We start from the raw sequence: 19,083 nt of genomic DNA, 5'->3' as shown, positions 1-19,083 counted from the left end.
AGTCTTAGTGGAAAACATTCAGTCTTTCACATTTATGTAGATGTTAGCTGTAAGTTTTTAAGGTACCCTTTATCAGGCTGAAAAAGATACCTTCTTTTCCTGGTGGGCTGAGAGATGTTAGTTATCATAAAATGAGTGCTGGATTTTTGTCGAATGCTTTTTCAGAGTCCATCGAAATAAGAATTTGGTTTTTATCCTTTAATGTTTTCATATAGTATATCACATTAACTGGTTTTCATGTTAAAGCTTGCATTCCTTTCACTTAGTCATTATGTATGATCTTTTTTGTGTGTTGCTGGATTTGATCAGCTAATATTTTGTTAAGAAATTTCAGGTCTATATTAATGAATGATATGGGTGTACTTTTATTGTCCTGTCTGGCTTTAGGCCTCAAGATGAGTTGTGAAGTGTTTTCTTTGTTTTCTCAATGGGTTTAGGTAGAATTAGTATTATTCCTTCTTTGACAGAACTTTTTTTTAAAGTAGTCTCTGTGCGTAGCCTGGAGCCCAGTGTGGGGCTTGAACTGACAACCCTGAAATCAATACCTGAACTAAGAACAAGAGCTGGATGCTTAACTGACTGAGATACCCAGAGGTCCCTAGATTGACTTGGTGAAGCCCTCTGAATCTGATGTTTTCTTTGTGCGAAGATTATTATCTACTAATCCAATTAGTTAACTTGATCGGTACCTATTCAGATTTCTTTCTCCTTGAGTCAACTTTGGTGTTTTTGCTTTTTAGGAATCTCTGTTCACTTTAGTTGTCTAATTTGCTGGCATAAAGTTCAGATAACTTCCTTATCTTCAGCCATTCTACTAATTTTATCTTTTAGTACCTGCTAGACTGCAAGACCAGGATCTCCTAGGCAGATTGGTTAGTTTCCTGCATGAATGATGGGCCATGTGTTTTCAACCCCATTTTATCTGTCCTCTTTCTTCTTTTCATGTTTCAAAATTTGTTGAAATATCTCCTCAGCTGATGACTCTCTAGTCTCTTTACAATGTTGGTTAAAATTACTACCATGTTCACAAGGAAACTTGAAAAAAGGGATGTTTTTTCTACTGTCTTGACTCAAAATCACTATTGATTTAATAAAGAGAAAATCAATATACTTTTTTCATTTTCAGGAAATAAGGTACACCATATTTTCTCTCTAGTCAGGTAAAATGTCTCCTACATTGATTTATTTCTGAAAGGAATATTGTTCTGCTGGAAAGAGCATGGCAGTTTGGAAGCACATGTGGATGGGCAAATCCTTATTTTTTCTACTTAATTAACTACATGACAAAGAGGAAGTTATTGAATCTGAAATTCAGTTTCTCATCTGTGAAGTGGGAATAATTTCTCTGTCTCGCCTAACAATAGATGTGAGGATTAGAGATAATGTATGTGAAACTATTGAGGGGCTAACTAGGTGATCAATAAAAAAGGTTTTTATTATTACTGTTTCCAGCAAGTAGAATCTTTGCCTGTGGCCACAGAATGATTGAATCCTAGAGTTTTAAAGCTGAAAGGATCTTCATGATGACTGCAAAAACTTCTGCAGCTGCCCCCATAGCCCCCAACCTTCTCCCTCCTCCCCTTTCTTGACCTTGCTGCACTCTTTCAGGCAGGCACTACTCATACGGAGGATGAAGCTTGTTATATTCTCCAGGTTCAGCAAGGTAAATAACATGGGCATTTCTGCCATTAAAAAACATCAACAACCCAGTTATTGGGGTCATACACTTTAGGTTGGCAGAGTCTGTATGTTAGTGTCCTGATTCCTGAGGTCCGTTACCGTCCCATTAGTAGCACTTTATAATCAAAATGACGGGAAGGTTACTTTTGTAGTTAGAATAGTCAGCCCTTCTCATTCCAGCTACGGAATACTTGACGATCTTCCACTGCTGCTTTTAGATTCCTATTCCCTCATTTTATAAACACTGGTGGAGCACCTACTATGTACTGAATTAAACTGAGACATTACCCGAGACATTGCATTGACTCTTTTCTCTTCCATATAATGGAAAAGAATGTGAAGTTCACAAAATATTTGATTCCTGGATTTGCAAAAGACAAAATAATTTCGAAGATGAACCTGACATCTATATTAGTATTGTGTCTCAGATGGATATTCAATAAAACTCCAATCTTCACTCACTAGACTGTTAGTGGGAGGGACTGTTTTGTTACACAGCATCACTGACCTGTAATCCCAGATGAAGTCGGGATCCAGAGCATGATGCATTCAATGATGAGGAAGTTAAAGCTATCCCAGAACAACTTATTTTTCATGAAGATGTGACCTATGTCTTTCTCCTTCATGTGCTCCAGAAGAAGTTACAAAATGTGGCCTATAGGGGCGCCTGGGTGGCTCAGTTGGTTAAGCATATGCCTTCGGCTCAGGTCATGATCCCAGGGTCCTAGGATCTATCCTGATCCTTCATTAGGTTCCCTGCTCAGTGGGGACTCTGCTTCTCTCTCTGCCTCTGCCGCTCCCCTTGCATGTGCTCATGCTCGCTCTCTGCCCCTCCTAAAGTGGAATCTCTAAAAAAATAAAAACTTGATTTAAAAAAAAATGTGGCTTGTATAGAGTTTGAATTTAATTACAATTATCAACATTGTCCATTTATAGACAGGCAGTAATAAATACATGAGAACATATAAACTGTCACTCTTTGCTAGCTTATACTGTATATCTCTAGATATCTGAGAATGATTTTTTCAAGAATGTTCCTTTTTTTTGAGAAAACTAAAAATCCTTTCCATCAGTGCTCTTTTAAATCCCTTATTTACAAATAACCATACATATTTTAGCAATAATGCAAGAATACTCCTATAACATTTCAGAGAAGAGAGAGCTTGAGTTTAGAGTAATGAGGAAGAATAGGTAAAGCTCATCCAGAAGAATGTAGCCTTTGGATTTGGTCTTGCAAATCACTTCCAATAGAACTGTCTCTCTATAAATAAAGGGAAAGTGTTCTGGCTGGAATGTGGTATCAAACAAATATATGTTATATGTACTATTAATAAAATGTTCAACAATTCATTTTTCTTAAGATTTAGTAGAGACAGTCCTGATGTTTTGACAGTAGACCCTTAAACAACTTAGGGGTTATGGACGCTGACCCCCACCACAATTGAAAACTCACATATAGCTTTTGACTCTACAAATATTTAACTACTAATAGCCTCCTAATCAGGAGTCTTGTTGATAATATAAGCAGTCATTTTATACATATTTTTTGTTATATGTATCATATACTGTATTCTTACAGTTAAGTAAACTAAAGAAAATATTTAGAAAATCATTAAATAATTTACAACACTGTACTATAAAAGAAGTGTATGTGAACCCACACAGTTCAAACTTGAGTTGTTCCAGGGTCAACTGTATATCCATTGATGTATATTCTAACTCCCCTTTGTGTACGATTGAATAGTGTGTTTCATTTTCTTAGGCAACAAGATGCGGTGTTAGACTCACCTAGTCCTGATGAAAGCACGTTTCCCAAACTGACCACTTCTGCAATAGAGAAAGACATTTTGGTAACGGGCTGTCTCTTTTGTCAGTATACTTGAATGTAAAGGAAGCACTTGAAGATGCTTTTAAACTTTTGAGCTTACCCTGTGCTCCTCTCTGGTGTAGGAGTAAATATGGAGTTCCACAGAATTGCTCTATGGGATTAATGGGGGAAATCATTTTCTCCCTTGCCATCTAGACAACAATGAAAAATCTTGTTTATCAGCTCCCTTTGTTAGAATGAGCCTCGATCTTGTATAGCTTTTATATGTCTTTATTCTTCTATGAGAAATTCTCTTAGTTATATAAAATATACTTTACAGAGCATATTAACCTACTTAAAAATATAATTATTCTAGTATTTTGAATACAGAAGAATTTTTATCAATTCTTCTATTGATAAATATCAAGAAATATCAAAGACTCTAACATTGCTGATTTGAAAGTATTTTGAAAAAAACACTTGGATGGTTAAAATTTTTCTAATGAGTGACATGTAAAACTTTATGAAAATATACCAAAGTTAAATGTCTGTTAGAGAAATACTAACATGTCTTAAAATGAATGTTTTATGTACACATTTAATAGTAGCTGTAAAATTACAATATGGACTATTGGTCAATTGGAAATTTCCTTAATCCTGTCATAGATTTCTGAGCTTAATGTATAGGGTCACTGATTCACTTGCAGCTTGTAAGATCGACTTGATTATCAATAATAAAAGGACAAAAACTATGACATTTTCACACACATTTATAAAGCACTAAATTCTACTTCAGCATGGATTCTTCTTAGTACATCATATATTTGGTAATATAATTTGATATTTTACATTGTAGTTATGAACTGAGATGAGCTTTAATTTTCATGAACTATCCTTTTTTTTTTTTAAATTTTGGGAATCTCAAATAATGCCTCCATGAATTACACAAAATACTTCTTTATGATTTGTACTTTGCCTAAAATTTTGATTTTGCTCAGTAGGTGTTTTTTGTTTTGTTTTTTTTGTTTTTTTTGATGAACACACTTCTTTCACTACAGAACTAAACGCATCTATATTTCTTCATCTTCTTTATGCAGAGATATTACTATTATATTCACCATGGAATTGATACAGACCATGTTGCCCCAATGGAAGATTCTTGGCTAGAGCATGTATTGAATTTAGTCCCCCAGCATCTGAAAGTCCTCACCAACAGCATACTTGCATTATCTGATGAAATGAGAGAAGATTATCTTCTTAGTGTAAAAAAATCCATAGGTAAATCAGTATTTGTTTTCTAATTTGAATATGTCTTATTAATTGAAAGTTAATACCTATACTTGAAACTATTCATATATTTATTCTGCTTTTTGCATTGCTATTTCATTGCTTAAGAACTTAGGCAAGTTTCATTAATAAAGTACAGCAAAAAAATTTTAAATCCAGTTTTTTTATAGTGTTACATCCATTCAGTAAAAACCAGAACTGAGGAAATTCTAAAATTTAATTACTTAATTGACATTAATATTATTGCTATCATTATTAGAAGGTTATTAATTGAAAATTGTTATTATAGACTAGGGGTTGGCAAACTACAACTCACAGGTCGAGTCTGGCTCACTGCCTGTTTTTGTAAATAAATGTTATTGGAATACAATCCTACACATTCATTTGCACATGGTTTTGTCTGCTTTTGATCTATAAGAGCAGAGATGAGTATTTGTGATGGAGACCTTGTAGGTCATAAAGTTGAAGATATTGATACTCAAGCCCTTTACATAAAAAGTTTGCTGATTCCTGCTGTAGACCACTGGATTCTAAGACTGACTAAACATCAGAATCATTTTCCACATACTCATTTCTGAGTCTATCTGAATTAAAACTATAAATTAAATCTATACTTTAAAAAAAAAAGTTCTCCAATTAACTGGGATTGTAAAACTGGTATAATTGATGCTGTATTCAAAGCTGGAGAAATCCCCATGTTTTGGAGTTGCCTGGGGACCTTTTGGGTAGGAGGGCATTTACTTAATTTAAGCCTCTTATTATAAGAGTGTCCTGCTAATGTAAAAATAAAAAGCCAAATCTTTGATTCCAAGGAGTTCATTGTGGAAATGAGGGAGAGGGACAAATCATTAATTACAAGGTAGAGTGGTAGGCTCAAGAAGGAGGGAAACAGGATGTGCTGTAAGGGACAGAAGCTGCCTGACTTGGTAGGAAGAACTCTGATTCTGGTGCCTGAACTGTCTTGAAATACAAACCAAACATGAGGCAGTGCTCACACTGAGAAAACGGCGTGGCCTGTGGCAGACACACATGAAAGACTCTTCAGGCTTACAAGCAGCCGTGATGGCAAAGTGTAGAGTGCGTTTGGGAAGGGGACAGAATCTTAAGGACCTTCAATGCCTTTTTAAAGCATTCAAAGTTAAAGCAGAGTCACCAAAGGATTTCAAGAAGAGGGGTGTTAACATTGGCATTTTAGAGCACCTAAAGGTAGGAAAATTAGAATTAACCATGGGTTAATGACCATAGACGATAGAAGCAGAAGCAGCTCCCTTTACTGATTTTATAACAGGATTGTTTTATGTTTTTATGCAATTTAAAAGAGAACAAAGCAATATGGTAAGTTTCCTCAGTGAAAGGAAACTGCTATGATTCTTTATTATTGGCCTTCAAAGAAAACTAGAATAGCTATGAAGGAAAATGTAATTTTAATACCAATTATTATTTTCAAGTGAAATACTAGGAACCTGTTGTTAAAGAGAGGGAACGTATACTCTCCAAGACACAGACATCATGGGTTTTCTCATAAATATCTTTGTTGTCTGATATATGCACAAATTGCTCCATTGTTTTAAATAACATAATTTAAATAATTGATTTTGGTGGAATTAGTTTTGCAATTGCTTAGAAATGTGCCATAATTAATATAAGGATGTTTATTAGTACTTTTCAATTTTCTTTTAGTTGATTTTGTTTTGAAAGATCCTAGGGAAAAAGAAGAAGATAAAAAGACAGCAGAAATTCCACCCCATCGTGCAGAGTAAGTGATCAAGTTTCTCTAAGAATATTAATTATATGACTGTTCCTATGTATGTGTATATATTTATACACTGATTATATTTCCCATATATATGTTTATAACTTATATACTTCATTTATACAACTGATTATTCTTATTAAGTTTGTGTATTTAAGTCCTAATATGTTTTATTTACAAATCCATGGGTAGATGGGTAGACAGGCAGAGAGATGGGTACCTATGTGGTTAAAACCTAAGTACCCTGGTGAAAGAAGCTGATAGAGATCCTTGTATTTCCATAGCTACTAGCACAAGCTTCAGATACAATACGGATATAAGAACTTGATGGCAATTGGAATGCACAAAATCATGCTGGGAACATTACAGAAAATATGTGTGTATATAGAACATATTGCAATTTATTACATAGATTAAAATATAGGACACATTATAGAAAAGTACACTTTCTATATATTTTCCCTAAAGATAACATTTATGAATTAGTCTCTTAAATAGTTTGAAGAATAGAACTTACATTTTTATGATTTAGTAAATACTTCAGTTTTGCTTCTTTCATATTATTTAAAAGTGCCTCAGATTGTTTTCCTATAATGGCAAGAAAAAATTATGCAGTCGTTTCTAACATATCCTATGTGGAGAACAGCTTTTCTCCTGTGAAAGGACCAAAATCATCTTTTGTAGCTGTAAAGGTGGTATGACTACAACTGAAAAACCGAGTTAAGCTTATACATAATATTAAAATCATGAGAATAAAAAATTGTAGGCATAAAATATAGAGGTTTAAATACACATCTGAAAGATGAAAAATGGCATATCTTTAATGTATCAAGGATGACTATGCATGTCAAAGGAGTTACAGAGTAAACGTCTTCAAATATGGACCTTAGTGTCGGTGATTTTGGAAGTGTCCTTTACACATTAACAGAAGTTAAGTTGAAGGGGATTTTCACAGGTAGGCTGGACTATATCTATCTGTCTATCTGTCTATCTATATATTGTATTGTTATTTTATTTTTTTCAGTGTTCCAAAATTCATTGTTTATGCACCATACCCAGTGTCCATGCAATACTTAAGATGTTTAAAAAAAAATTTAAACATTTTGTGTCTTGAAATTACCTCTTTCAAGACATATATGAGAAAAAGTTGGCTACTGTTTCTATTTGATCATTTTGAGTTACTTGTGAGCTTGACCAAGTATTTAAAGGAAAAATAGTTACTTTATGATTCAAGTTAACTTATGGGTCAAGTCTATGGGGCACCTGACTGGCTCTGTCAGAAGAGCACGTGACTCTTGATCTCGGGGTTGTAAATTTGAGCACCCATGTTGGGTGTAGAGATTACTTAAATAAATAAAATTAAAAAAAAAAAAAAGATTCAGGGGTGCCTGGTTAGCTCTGTTGGTTGAGCACCTGCCTTCAGCTGAGGTCATGATCTTGGGGTTCCGGGACTGAGCCCTGTGTGGGGCTCCCTGATCAGTGGGGAGCCTGGTTCTCCCTCTCCCTTTGCTCCTCCTCCCCTGATTGTATGAACTCTTTCTCAAATAAATCAATCTTAAAAAAAAAAGATTCAAGTATAATTTCATGTGTTAATTATTCTAAAATTATATGGCTCAGACCATAGAAAGTATGGCCTTTATGTATCATACATAATTATGTATTTTGTTATTATTGTCAGGGATACATAATACTTTTTATTAAAGTGAAACCATTATTGGGGTGCCTGGGTGGCTCAGTGGGTTAAGCAACCCACTCTTGGTCAGGATCTAAGATTGAGTCCCAATCTGAGATTGAGTCCCAAGTCAGGCTCTGTGCTGGGCATGGAATCTGCTGAAGGTTCTCACTCTCCCTCTGCTCCTCCTCCCCCATTCTCTCTCTAAAGAAAAAAAAAAGGGGGGGGAAGGCTATTATTATTCAGAAAGTATGCATGACAATGCTTTGTTCTGATTTTTTAGAGATAGCTGATTCTTTTTTCTTTGTTTTCAGAATGGAAGTTCTTCCAAAACCTTGGAGGAAATCTTTTTTAGCTGCAAGCAATTACATTAAAGATCACTTGAACACATTGAACCCTACAATGTTGGCTGTGCTAGATTTGTGGCACGGTACTTTTAAGTGAGTATTTCTGGCCTTCTTGAGCTTCTTTTTAAAAGAGCAATAAAAGCTATTTTGTCACATCTTAATTGTTTCTTTTACTATTTTAACTGCAACTAAAAAAAATAACTACAAACGTAGCCATCAGTATTCAAACGTGGTTTTAAATCAGCAGTGTAGAGATAAACCATGAACATGGTCTTTGACCTCTAACTCAATCCCCCCCACCCCATCCCATACCTCATTACCATGCAGACTTTAGGGGGTAATCACTCTTAAGGGTCTGTATTGTCATGCCTTGTTTTAAATCCCACAGACCATTAGCGGCTACAGTCATCTAGATGGTTAGGAACCTAGTAAATATGGCACACCTGAATGGCATGAGTTAAAGTTCCTGGGTGACAGCAGGAAATTAGGCATCACCTCATAGAACTTGTCACAGTGGGGACGGTACAGCCACACGTTGGCAAGTGCTTGGCACGGCGGGATTTGGATGCTGGTGGGCGCCGTGGAGCGGACGTGCTTGTCCCCAGGCTGAGGACCATTGATCACACAGTTTAGAAGCTGCTACTTCATGTTTCCCCCTGCCCTTGCATGACCTCTTCTAAGGCACTGGTGGGCATCCTAGCAACATGTACCTGTGGACATGGTTTTAGAAAATGTGCAAAAGTAATACAAATCTGTATTTATTTTTCTCAAAGAAGGCCTTCCTTCAGGAACCTCTGAACCTGGATCAGTCCTGCTTATGCTAGAAGAGGCACCTTGGGTGGTCTTACCCACCCCTACCCCAACATTTTCAACCCCCACAGCTGCAGCCCTGGTGACCAGTAACCCGCTCTCCAGGGTCTCCTGGTTTCTACTGTATGCATTCTGTGGGCAGAAGGGCGCAGCAAGTGGGCACATTTTTCTGCCTCCCAAAACCAGCAGAAGGAAAGCTACTGTCTTTCAAGCTACCGCCGTGGCAGAAGGCAGCTCTTGGCCCCACCCTGGGAAACCCCAGGACATGCCCTAGGGCCACCTCCCCAACCAACTTCTCTGAACTCCTTCCAGAGTGAGGCTCTTTAGCGTACCTTTCAAGCTCTACCCCTGACATCTGCTCTAGGAAGCCAAGCTCCTTGCCTGGTCTCTGCCACCATCTGGTTATAGGTTCTCTCTTCACCCACTGTCCTTCCTGGCATTCTGTTTTCCCACAGGTAGAATGATCTGTGCTGTCCAAGGCCCCTTCCTCCCTCATTCTGTCCCTGTCTGCCTTTTTAAAAACAAATTTTAATTAAATATGCAGCTACATATGTAACTTCACATAAACATGTAAATGTGATCATATACACTTTTCAAGTCCAGTCTTTACTTTTCCTGACTTCCCCCAGCCTTTCTTTCCCTCATCTCTGCCTTCCTTTCCACCAGCCCAAAGACCCATGATAACCATCTGGTGGGGTATCTTTCATTATTTTTATGTGTACTCATATTATCAAATACATATGTGCATCCACACACAGGCACACATATCCATAGCATAAAAATGGCTTTTGTTGGTCAGACTGAACACTGTTAGGACGTGTTTCAGCTTTCCATTGTATAATGCGGATTTTTTTGCTTGAATTTGGCCATGATTTAATTTTGCATGCCGTCATTAAGTCATACTGTATAGTATCACTCTAAAGGCTGTTTTCATACAGTGATATATATATTTCATTTTTACCACCGCCAGTGTTGTTTTCTTTCATATCCATGCGTAGATATGGATCTCTGCGGAACTGCCAGGACACACTGCATTGGACGCAGGTGGCTAAGGCTGCCGTGCCTAGTATTGTCCATAACGGGCTAGACTTTGTTGGCCAATGGCAGGAGGCAAGAGACGAGAAAATGAAGGGGAAGAGACAGGGAACAAAGTTGAGATTAAAAAAAAAAAGTAAACAATGGCTGTGCCCAAACCTGTTGTCCGTGGTCATAGCGGCAGAAGTATTAGTAGCAGCAACGGAAGCAAACCTCAGGGCATCTGGGGTGAAGACAAATGAGAAAGAAGCTTTGCAGTCTATGGGTGGGAAGAGCACTCCACCAATTCCGATGTTGCCCTTGTAGACACGAGTCATTTTCGCTCCATGAGAATGTGGAGTGGGGCGGGCCGTCAGCCCCACTGCCTCAGAGTAGGAGCCAGCGTTGACTCTAAAGGGCCTCCTTCCTCTAGATGAAAAGTGTTTGGCCTGAATCTCAGCAGGTGTTGAAAGTATAGGACATCTCTGTGTGTGGCAGTGGTATGGAGAATGGTAATGCAAAAGTCATCTCAACGACTGCAAGAGTGCATGAGTGTGGAAAGCTGAGAGGGAAGGCTTGTGGATGGAATGTGCAAGTTCATGTCCTTCAGGAGTGAGACGGCAGAGCCCACTGAACGGCAGAGAGAGCACCTGTAATACAGTCACAACCTACATAGCATATGGGCATTTTTGCTTGAAAAATAGTGTGCATATATGAAGATGGGTGTATAGCTTGTGGGTACATATATGTGGAAATTACCATGGGCTAGGAATTACAGTAGTTGAATATAAAAGGAAGATGTTGGGACACCGGGTGGCTCAGTCAGTTAAGCGTATGATCCCTGGGTCCTGGAATCGAGTGCCACATCTGGCTCCCTGCTCAGCAGAGAGCCTCCTTCTCCCTCTGCCTGCTTCTCCTCCCGCTTGTGCTCTTTTTCTCTCTCTCTGACAAATAAATAAAGTCTTAAAAAAATAGATAAAAATAAAAGGAAGATGTCTAAGAAAATGAAGCTTATGTTGCCCACCCTCCATCCCCTGCCTCAGGCAACCACCAATCTGTTTTCTATATCCGTGAGCTCAGTTTTTGTCATTTTAGATTGCACATAGGAGTTTACAAAGGTATTTATTTGTCTTTCTATGTTTGACTTACTTAACTTAGCATAATGCCTTCAGGCTCCATCCATGGTGTCTCAAATGGTAAGCTTTCATTCTGTTTTATGGCTGAATATATTCCACTGTGTATATATGTACACCACGTTTTATTTACCCATTAATGGACATTTAGGTTGTTTCCATGTTTTGGCTATTAGAAATAATGCAATGAACATGGGGATACATTATTTTTTTATTGTGTTTTCATTTTCTTCAGATAAATATTCAGAAGTAGAATTGGTGTACAATAATCTGATAGTTCTATTCTTTATTTTTTGAGGAACCCCATATTGTTTTCCATAGCGGCTGCTATGGAATTTCCATTTACATTTCCACCAACAGTGCACAAGGATTCTCTTTTGTCCACATTCTCACCAACGTTTGTTATTACCTTTCCTTTTTTCACATCCATTTTAACGGGTGTGAGGTGATAATCTCATTGTGGTTTGATTTGTATTTCCCTCATGATCAGTAATGTGAACATCTTGTCATGTACCTGTTAGCCTTCTGTATGTCTTCTTTGGAAAGATGTCTATTCAGATCCTCTGCCCATTTTTTAATCAGATTTTTTTCTGTTGAGTTGTATGTGTTCTTTATAAATTTTTGATATTAAGCCCTTTTTAGTATATGATTTGCAAATATTTTCTCCCATTCAATAGATTGCCTTTTCATTTTGTTAATGGTTAATTTTTTGTTGTGCAGAAGCATTTTAGTTTGATGTGGTGATACTTGTTCCTTTTTTGCTTTTGTTGCCTTTGCTTTTAGCATCAGATCCAAAAAATCATTGCCGACACTCGTGTCCAGGGGTGTATCACCTGTGTTTTTTTCTAGGAGTTTTATGGTTTCAGTTCCTACATTCCTGTCTCGAATCCATTTTGAGTTCATTGTTGAGTATGGTATAAGATAAGGGTTCAATTTCATTATTTTGCATGTGGCTGTCCAATTTCCCCAACAGAATTTTTTTTTTTTTTGAATTGGGGTCCACATTCAGCATAGAGCCCAGAACAGAAACTTCTTAAATGTGTAAATCATGTACATAGCAAAGATCCATAACATTGTAGTCAGAAAAGTAGGTGTATGGAAAACTGTTGACTAGAGGAAGCACTGTGTTTTCTTAAAAGTCATGAGGGAGACAAACCATGAGAGACTCTGGATTCCATGAAAGAAACTGAAGGTTACAGAAGGGAGGGAGGTGGGAGGGATAGGATAACTAGGTGATGTGATGAGCAGTGGGTGTTACATGCAAATAATGAATCCCTGAACACTACATCAAAAACGAATGATGTACTGTATGTTGGCTAACTGAACATAATAAAAGTCAAAACCAGACAGGATCAAAAGACTTTGATATATTAGGTCTTAGTCAGGTGTGAGAATTCCCCTACTCCATGGCTCCCTCCTTTCTTTCCAGAGTGGGTACAATTTTTGTTTCAGATATAGTGGGCTTTCTTAAGCTTTGAGCTTTACCTCTTTTCCTGTTGCAATTATTCCAATTTGAAAGCAAAAATCAGTCTAAATTTTCTATCAAATCCCAGTGATTTCAACTCTGTTTTACTTCACAATAGTGTTTCATAATCTTGTGTTGTGTTCTTATCAAATTTAATTACATTATTTTAAAAATTAAAATTTTAATCTCATGTTCTTAAATATTTAATTTTATTAAACACGAATTTTAATGATAAAACTGAGGAATATTTTATTTTTGAGATCAGTTAACAAAAATATGTAATGCAAAAAAAATCTCCTGCCTTAATTATTGTTTCTTTTCATGTCTTGCAGAAAATTGCGTTTAGTTGATGTAGAAGAATTTCATAATCGCCAGGATGCATTAGAGCTGTCAATATTTCAGACCATTGTCATGAAACACATGGAATCTGCTAAAGAGACTCTCCTTAAAATGTAAAGTTTTAAAATTTCATGGAGGAAAGCACAAATTTAAAAATGTTATTGGTGGGGAACTATATTTTAACTGCGTTTAGAAAATCTGATTTTAACTAGTTTGTGATTACTTCTGTTCAAGAACTAAGTATAGTGTCTTTAACTGAATGGGTCTGTACTGTCTACCCAGAGGTTCTACACAGCATAGATTGTGCAGGAACTAAAATGATTATAATGGTTTTTTTCCCTCAATGTCTGGTTTCTACTTCTGCTCTGTGAAAGGGGTTGAATACCATGGAGAGAATGATCATCAACTAATCCATTTGCTAGATATTCGACATCTACTATTAATACACTGTACCTCTTTCATTTTGCTTTTGGATGGGGAATGAAGGGAGTTTAAAGCATGATTAGGTGGGGAAAATATATTCTTTAAAGGAGTTTACGATCACACTGAGAGGTAAGACTTATCAAATGATAATTAAACATCTTGGCTCAACTCTTAAAAATGGAATAGTCACATATGGTAATTACCGATGTAGGTACCAGACAACATGCTCTGAAACAATACAGGAAAATGTTTCTATCATGGGTTATTGAGCTATTATAAATAGGACGTTAAAATTAGCTCAGATTGCAGATAGCAGAGGGCATGAAACTCCAGCATGGTTTCATGATTTCCATAAGTTACTTAGAGATACATCCTGATAGCTTAAGATTGAATCTTTATTTTTTTTCTCCAATATTATAGAATCAAATTCTTTGTCTGAAGTCACTTGAAAGAACTTTAGAATTTTATTTAATATTAGTATTTAGTTAACATAAACAAATAGATGAGAGCTATAGAATGAAACCCCATGATTAATTACAGAGAAGAAAATGACCCCTTAAGGACATAAAACCGATAAATTTTCTTGATCGGTAACTTCGGGTTAGAGTCCAGGCATACATTACCACCATAAATTTTGGTAAATTGGGTGTCAAAGTACAGAGCAGAATAAAACCTTTGCTGAAAATTTTTGTGGAGTGTCGTAGATTGATTTGCTGTAGCCCTCAATGCTTCCCGATTGATTCTAAGGGAAAAACACTCTGTACTTTAAATAGTGAACCGGAATGTGTTTATCATGGCTAAAAGGTAGAACACCAGCTTACCACAATGGAGAAATAGTTAGCAAATGATTATAGTATCTACCCCAAACCCAGATATCTTCTCTCAGTACTCATTCTCTGCTTCTATTCAGCATCTGCTGTGGTTTATCACCCCTGCCTTCTGGAAGCTGTTTTTCTGGATTCCTGTGCCTCTGGTTTTTCTGTTTGCTTGTTTCCTAGCTGTACTTGTTCTTACTATTCCCAAGAGTGGGGACCTCTCAGGTGTTTACTCTTGTGAGTCTTCTTTATATTCTTGGCAATGTCAAGATTTCATCTGTCCTATCTGTCTCAAGATCTTGTGTTTTTGGAGCGCTAGGCCCTTGTTACTAACCTCATACTATATGTCTCCTGTTGAATATCACATCAGCATCTAAATATCAGCCTCTCCATTACAGTGGTTATGCTTTTTTCCAAGCCTGCTACTCTTCTTGTTCTAGACCATTCCCAGGCCAAGCTGAAAACTTTGTGACTTTTTCTCTGTTGCTTATTATCTACGTCTTTACCACCTCTACCCTGCTTCCAGCCATAGTCAGTGTATTGCTAACTATTTTTTTAAATCGAGGTATAATTCACTTACCATAAAATCACCACTTTCTTGTGTACATTTCAGTGGCTTATAATATATTCAAAGGTTTTGCAGTAATCACCACTAATTCCATCAACCCCCAAAAGAAATGCTTTTCTGTTATCAGTCATTCCCGATTTCCTCTCCAACATGCCCTGACAATCACTAGTACATTTTCTGTCCCCATTCTAAACATTTAGTCTCAGTGGAGTGATATAATATGTATCCATTTATGTCTCACTTCTTACACTGAGCATGATGTTTTCAAGGTTCATCCATGTTATAGCATATATCAATAGTTCATTCCTTTTCATGGCCAAATGATATTTCTTTTTTTTTTTTTTAAGATTTTATTTATTTATTTGACAGAGAGAGAGATCACAAGGAGGCAGAGAGGCAGGCAGAGAGAGAGGAGGAAGCAGGTTCCATGCTAAGCAGAGAGCCCTATGTGGGGCTTGATCCTAGGACCTGAGATCATGACCTGAGCCAAAGGCAGAGGCTTTAACCCACTGAGCCACCCAGGTGCCCCCCGAATGATATTTCATTGTACGGATCTAACGTATTTTGTTTATCCATTCATCAGTAATGGATATTTGTGTTGTTGCTATTTTTTACCTATTAGGAATAATGCTGCTATAAACATTTGTATAAACATGTTTTCAGTTCTCTTGGGTGGATATTTAGGAGTAGAATTGCTGGGTTACAAAATAACTCTATGGTAAACTTTTTGAGGAACTCCCACAGTGTTTCCTCTTTAGGAAACGTCTGTTAGATTTTACGTTCCTTCCAACAATGTATGAGGGTTCCATTTTCTCTACATCCTTGACAACACTTGTTACTGTCCATCTTTCTGATTATATGTAGTCATCCTAGTAGATGTGAAGTTCTATCTTACTGAGGTTTTGATTTGCATTTCCCTAATGACTAATTATATTGAGCATCTTTTCAGACGCTTATTGTCCATATGTTTATCTTTTTTGGATAAATGTCTATTCAGATTATTGCTTACTTCGAATTGAGTAATCTTTTTATTGTTGAATTTTAAGAGTTCTTGATCTATTCTGGATACTAAGCCCTCAGTTACACGATTTGCAAATATTTCTCTCATTATGTGGTTGATCCTTTCATTTTCTTGTTAGGCATAAATTTGAGGTGCATTTTTTTTTTTAACATGGGGCTGGAACTCATGACCCTGAGATCAAGACTTGAACTGAGATCAAGAGTTGGTTGCTTAACTGACTGAGGCACGCAGGCATCTTGAGGCACAAATATTTTTAATTTTGATAAAGGCTTAATTATTTTTTTGTATACTAATCTCGTATCCTGCACCCTTGCTAAACTTGTTTATTAGTACCAATGTTTTTTTGTTGTTGTTTTTTTTTTTTTTTTTTTTTTTTTGGTGTGTGAAACCTTTATATCTTTTTTTTTTAATATAAGATTGTGTTATCTGCAAATAGACAGCTCCACTTCTTCATTTCTTATCTGTGTGTTTTTTTTCCTTGTCCTTGGTTAATTGTTTTGGTTAGACTTTCCAGTATAGTGTTGAAAAGAAGTTATAAGGGCAGATATCCTTGTTTTGTTCCTGATTTTAGGGGAAGGCTTTCAGTCTTTCAGCATTTAGTTAGCTGTATAATTTCCCTTTATCAGGTTAAGGAATTTCCCTTTCATACTTAGTTTTTTGATTGTTTTTATCATACAATACCACAGATTTTGCCGTGTGTGTGTGTGTGTGTGTGTGTGTGTGTGTGTGTGTGTGTGTGTTTGCAGCTGAAATAATGGATTTTTCTACTTTATTAACACATTACATTGGTTTTTGTGTCCTGAAATAATCTGATTCCTGAGATAAATCCCACTTGGCTATAGAGTATAATTCCTTTTATATGCTGTTGGACTGAATTGGGGATTTTTGTGGGTATGTGCATAAGGGTCATTGGCCTGTAGTTTTTGTTGGTATTAATTCTTCTTTAAATGTTTCGTAGAATTCCCTGGGAAGCCATCTGGCCCTGGGCTCTTGTTTCTTGGGAAATTTTTGATTACTGCTTCAATTTCCTTACCGATTGTGAGTCTGTTCAGGTTTTCTGTTTCTTCCTGGTTCAGTTTTGGTAGTTTATACTTCTCTAGGAATGTATCCATTTCTCCCAGATTGTCTAATTTGCTAGCATATAGGTACTCATAATATGTTCTTATGATTGTTTGTATATCTTTGGTGTTAATTGTGATTGCTCCTCTTTCATTCATGATTTTATTAATTTGGGTCCTTTCTCTTTTCTTTTTGATGAGTCTGTCCCAGGTTTTATCAATCTTATTGATTCTTTCAAGGAACCAACTCCTAGTTTTGTTGATCTGTCCTACTGTTCTTTTGGTTTCTATTTCTGCTCTGATCTTTATTATTTCTCTTCTCCTGTTGCGTATAGGCTTTATTTGCTGTTCTTTTTCAAGCTCCTTTAGGTGCAGGATTAGGTTGTGTATTTGAGACCTTTCTTGTTTCTTGAGAAAGGCTTGTATTGCTATATACTTTCCTCTTAGGGCCTCCTTTGCTGCATCCCAGAAATTTTGAACAGTTGTGCTTTCATTATCATTTGTTTCCATGAATTTTTTCAATTCTTCTTTAATTTCCCAGTTGACCCATTTATTCTTTAGTAGCATGCTTTTTAGTCTCCATATATTTGGGTTCTTTCCAACTTCCTCTTTTGATTGAGTTCTAGCTTCAGTGCATCATAGTCTGAAAATATGCAGGGAATGATCCCAATCTTTTGGTACCAGTTGAGACCTGATTTGTGACCCAGGATGTGATCTATTCTGGAGAATGTTCCATGTGCACTAGAGAAGAATGTGTGTTCTGTTGCTTTGGGATGGAATGTTCTGAATAGATCTGTGAAATCCATCTGGTTCAGTGTGTCTTTTAAAGCCTTTATTTCCTTGTTGATCTTTTGCTTAGATCATCTGTCCATTTCAGTGAGGGGAGTTATTATCAATGTGTTTCTTTGATTTTGTTATTAATTGGCTTATGTAATTGGCTGCTCATATGTTACGGACATTGATATACAAAATTGTTAGATTTTTCTTGTTGGACAGACCCTTTAAGTATGATATAGTGTCCTTCCTCATGTCGTATTATAGTCTTTGGTTTAAAATCTAATTTATCTGATATAAGGATTGCCACCTCAGCTTTCTTTTGGTGTCCATTAGCATGGTAAATTGTTTTCCACCCCTTCACTTTCAATATGGAGGTGTCTTTGGGTCTAAAATGAGTCCCCTGTAGATAGCACATTGGTGGGTCTTATTTTTTTTTATCCAATCTGATACCTTTGTCTTTTGATTGGGGCGTTTAGTCCACTTACATTCAGGATAACTATTGACAGATATGAATTTAGTGCCACTCTGTTGCCTGTAAGGTGGCTGTGACTGTATATTGTCTCTGTTCCTTTCTGGTCTGTTACTTTAAGGTTCTTTCTTTGCTCAGAGGACCCTTTTCAATATTTCCTGTAGGGCTCATTTGGTGTTCGCAAATTCTTTTACTTTTTGTTTGTCCTGGAAGCTTTTTATCTCTTTTTCTATTTTCAATGATAGCCTAGCTGGATATGGTATTCTTGGCTGCATGCTTTTCTTGTTTAATGCTCTGAATATATCATGCCAGTCCTTTCTGACCTGGCAGGCTGCCATAAGTCTGCTGCCAATCTAATGTTTCAACCACTGTAGGTTATAGACCTCTTATCCCGGGCTGCTTTCAGTATTTTCTCTTTGTTTCTGAGGCTTGTAAGTTTTACTATTAGATGATGGGGTGTTGGCCTATTTTTATTGATTTTGAGGGGGATTCTTTGTGGCTCCTGGATTTTGATGCCTGTTTCCCCCCCAAATTAGGGAAGTTCCCTGCTATAATTTGCTCCAATATACCTTCTGCCCCTCCCTTTCTTCTTCTAATATCCCAATTATTCTAATACTGTTTCATCTTATTGTGTCACTTATCTCT

General features: G+C 36.6%; 1 protein-coding gene across 1 annotated transcript in view; it reads left to right on the top strand.

The window, feature by feature from the left end:
• Positions 1-19,083, top strand: part of DNAH7 (dynein axonemal heavy chain 7) — a 249,669-nt gene that overhangs the window by 16,503 nt on the left and 214,083 nt on the right. Inside the window, exons 6-10 of the mRNA XM_046018191.1 lie at positions 3,443-3,530; positions 4,585-4,765; positions 6,455-6,530; positions 8,514-8,639; positions 13,301-13,420. Of these exons, the coding sequence (XP_045874147.1) occupies positions 3,443-3,530; positions 4,585-4,765; positions 6,455-6,530; positions 8,514-8,639; positions 13,301-13,420 (591 nt within the window). The remainder of the gene's footprint in view (positions 1-3,442; positions 3,531-4,584; positions 4,766-6,454; positions 6,531-8,513; positions 8,640-13,300; positions 13,421-19,083) is intronic.

This window comes from Meles meles, chromosome 9 (genome assembly GCF_922984935.1).
Source record: "Meles meles chromosome 9, mMelMel3.1 paternal haplotype, whole genome shotgun sequence".
Lineage (NCBI taxonomy): Eukaryota > Metazoa > Chordata > Mammalia > Carnivora > Mustelidae > Meles > Meles meles.
The sequence above is the reverse complement of the archived record's forward strand: the minus strand, read 5'-3'. Positions and strand labels throughout refer to the sequence as shown.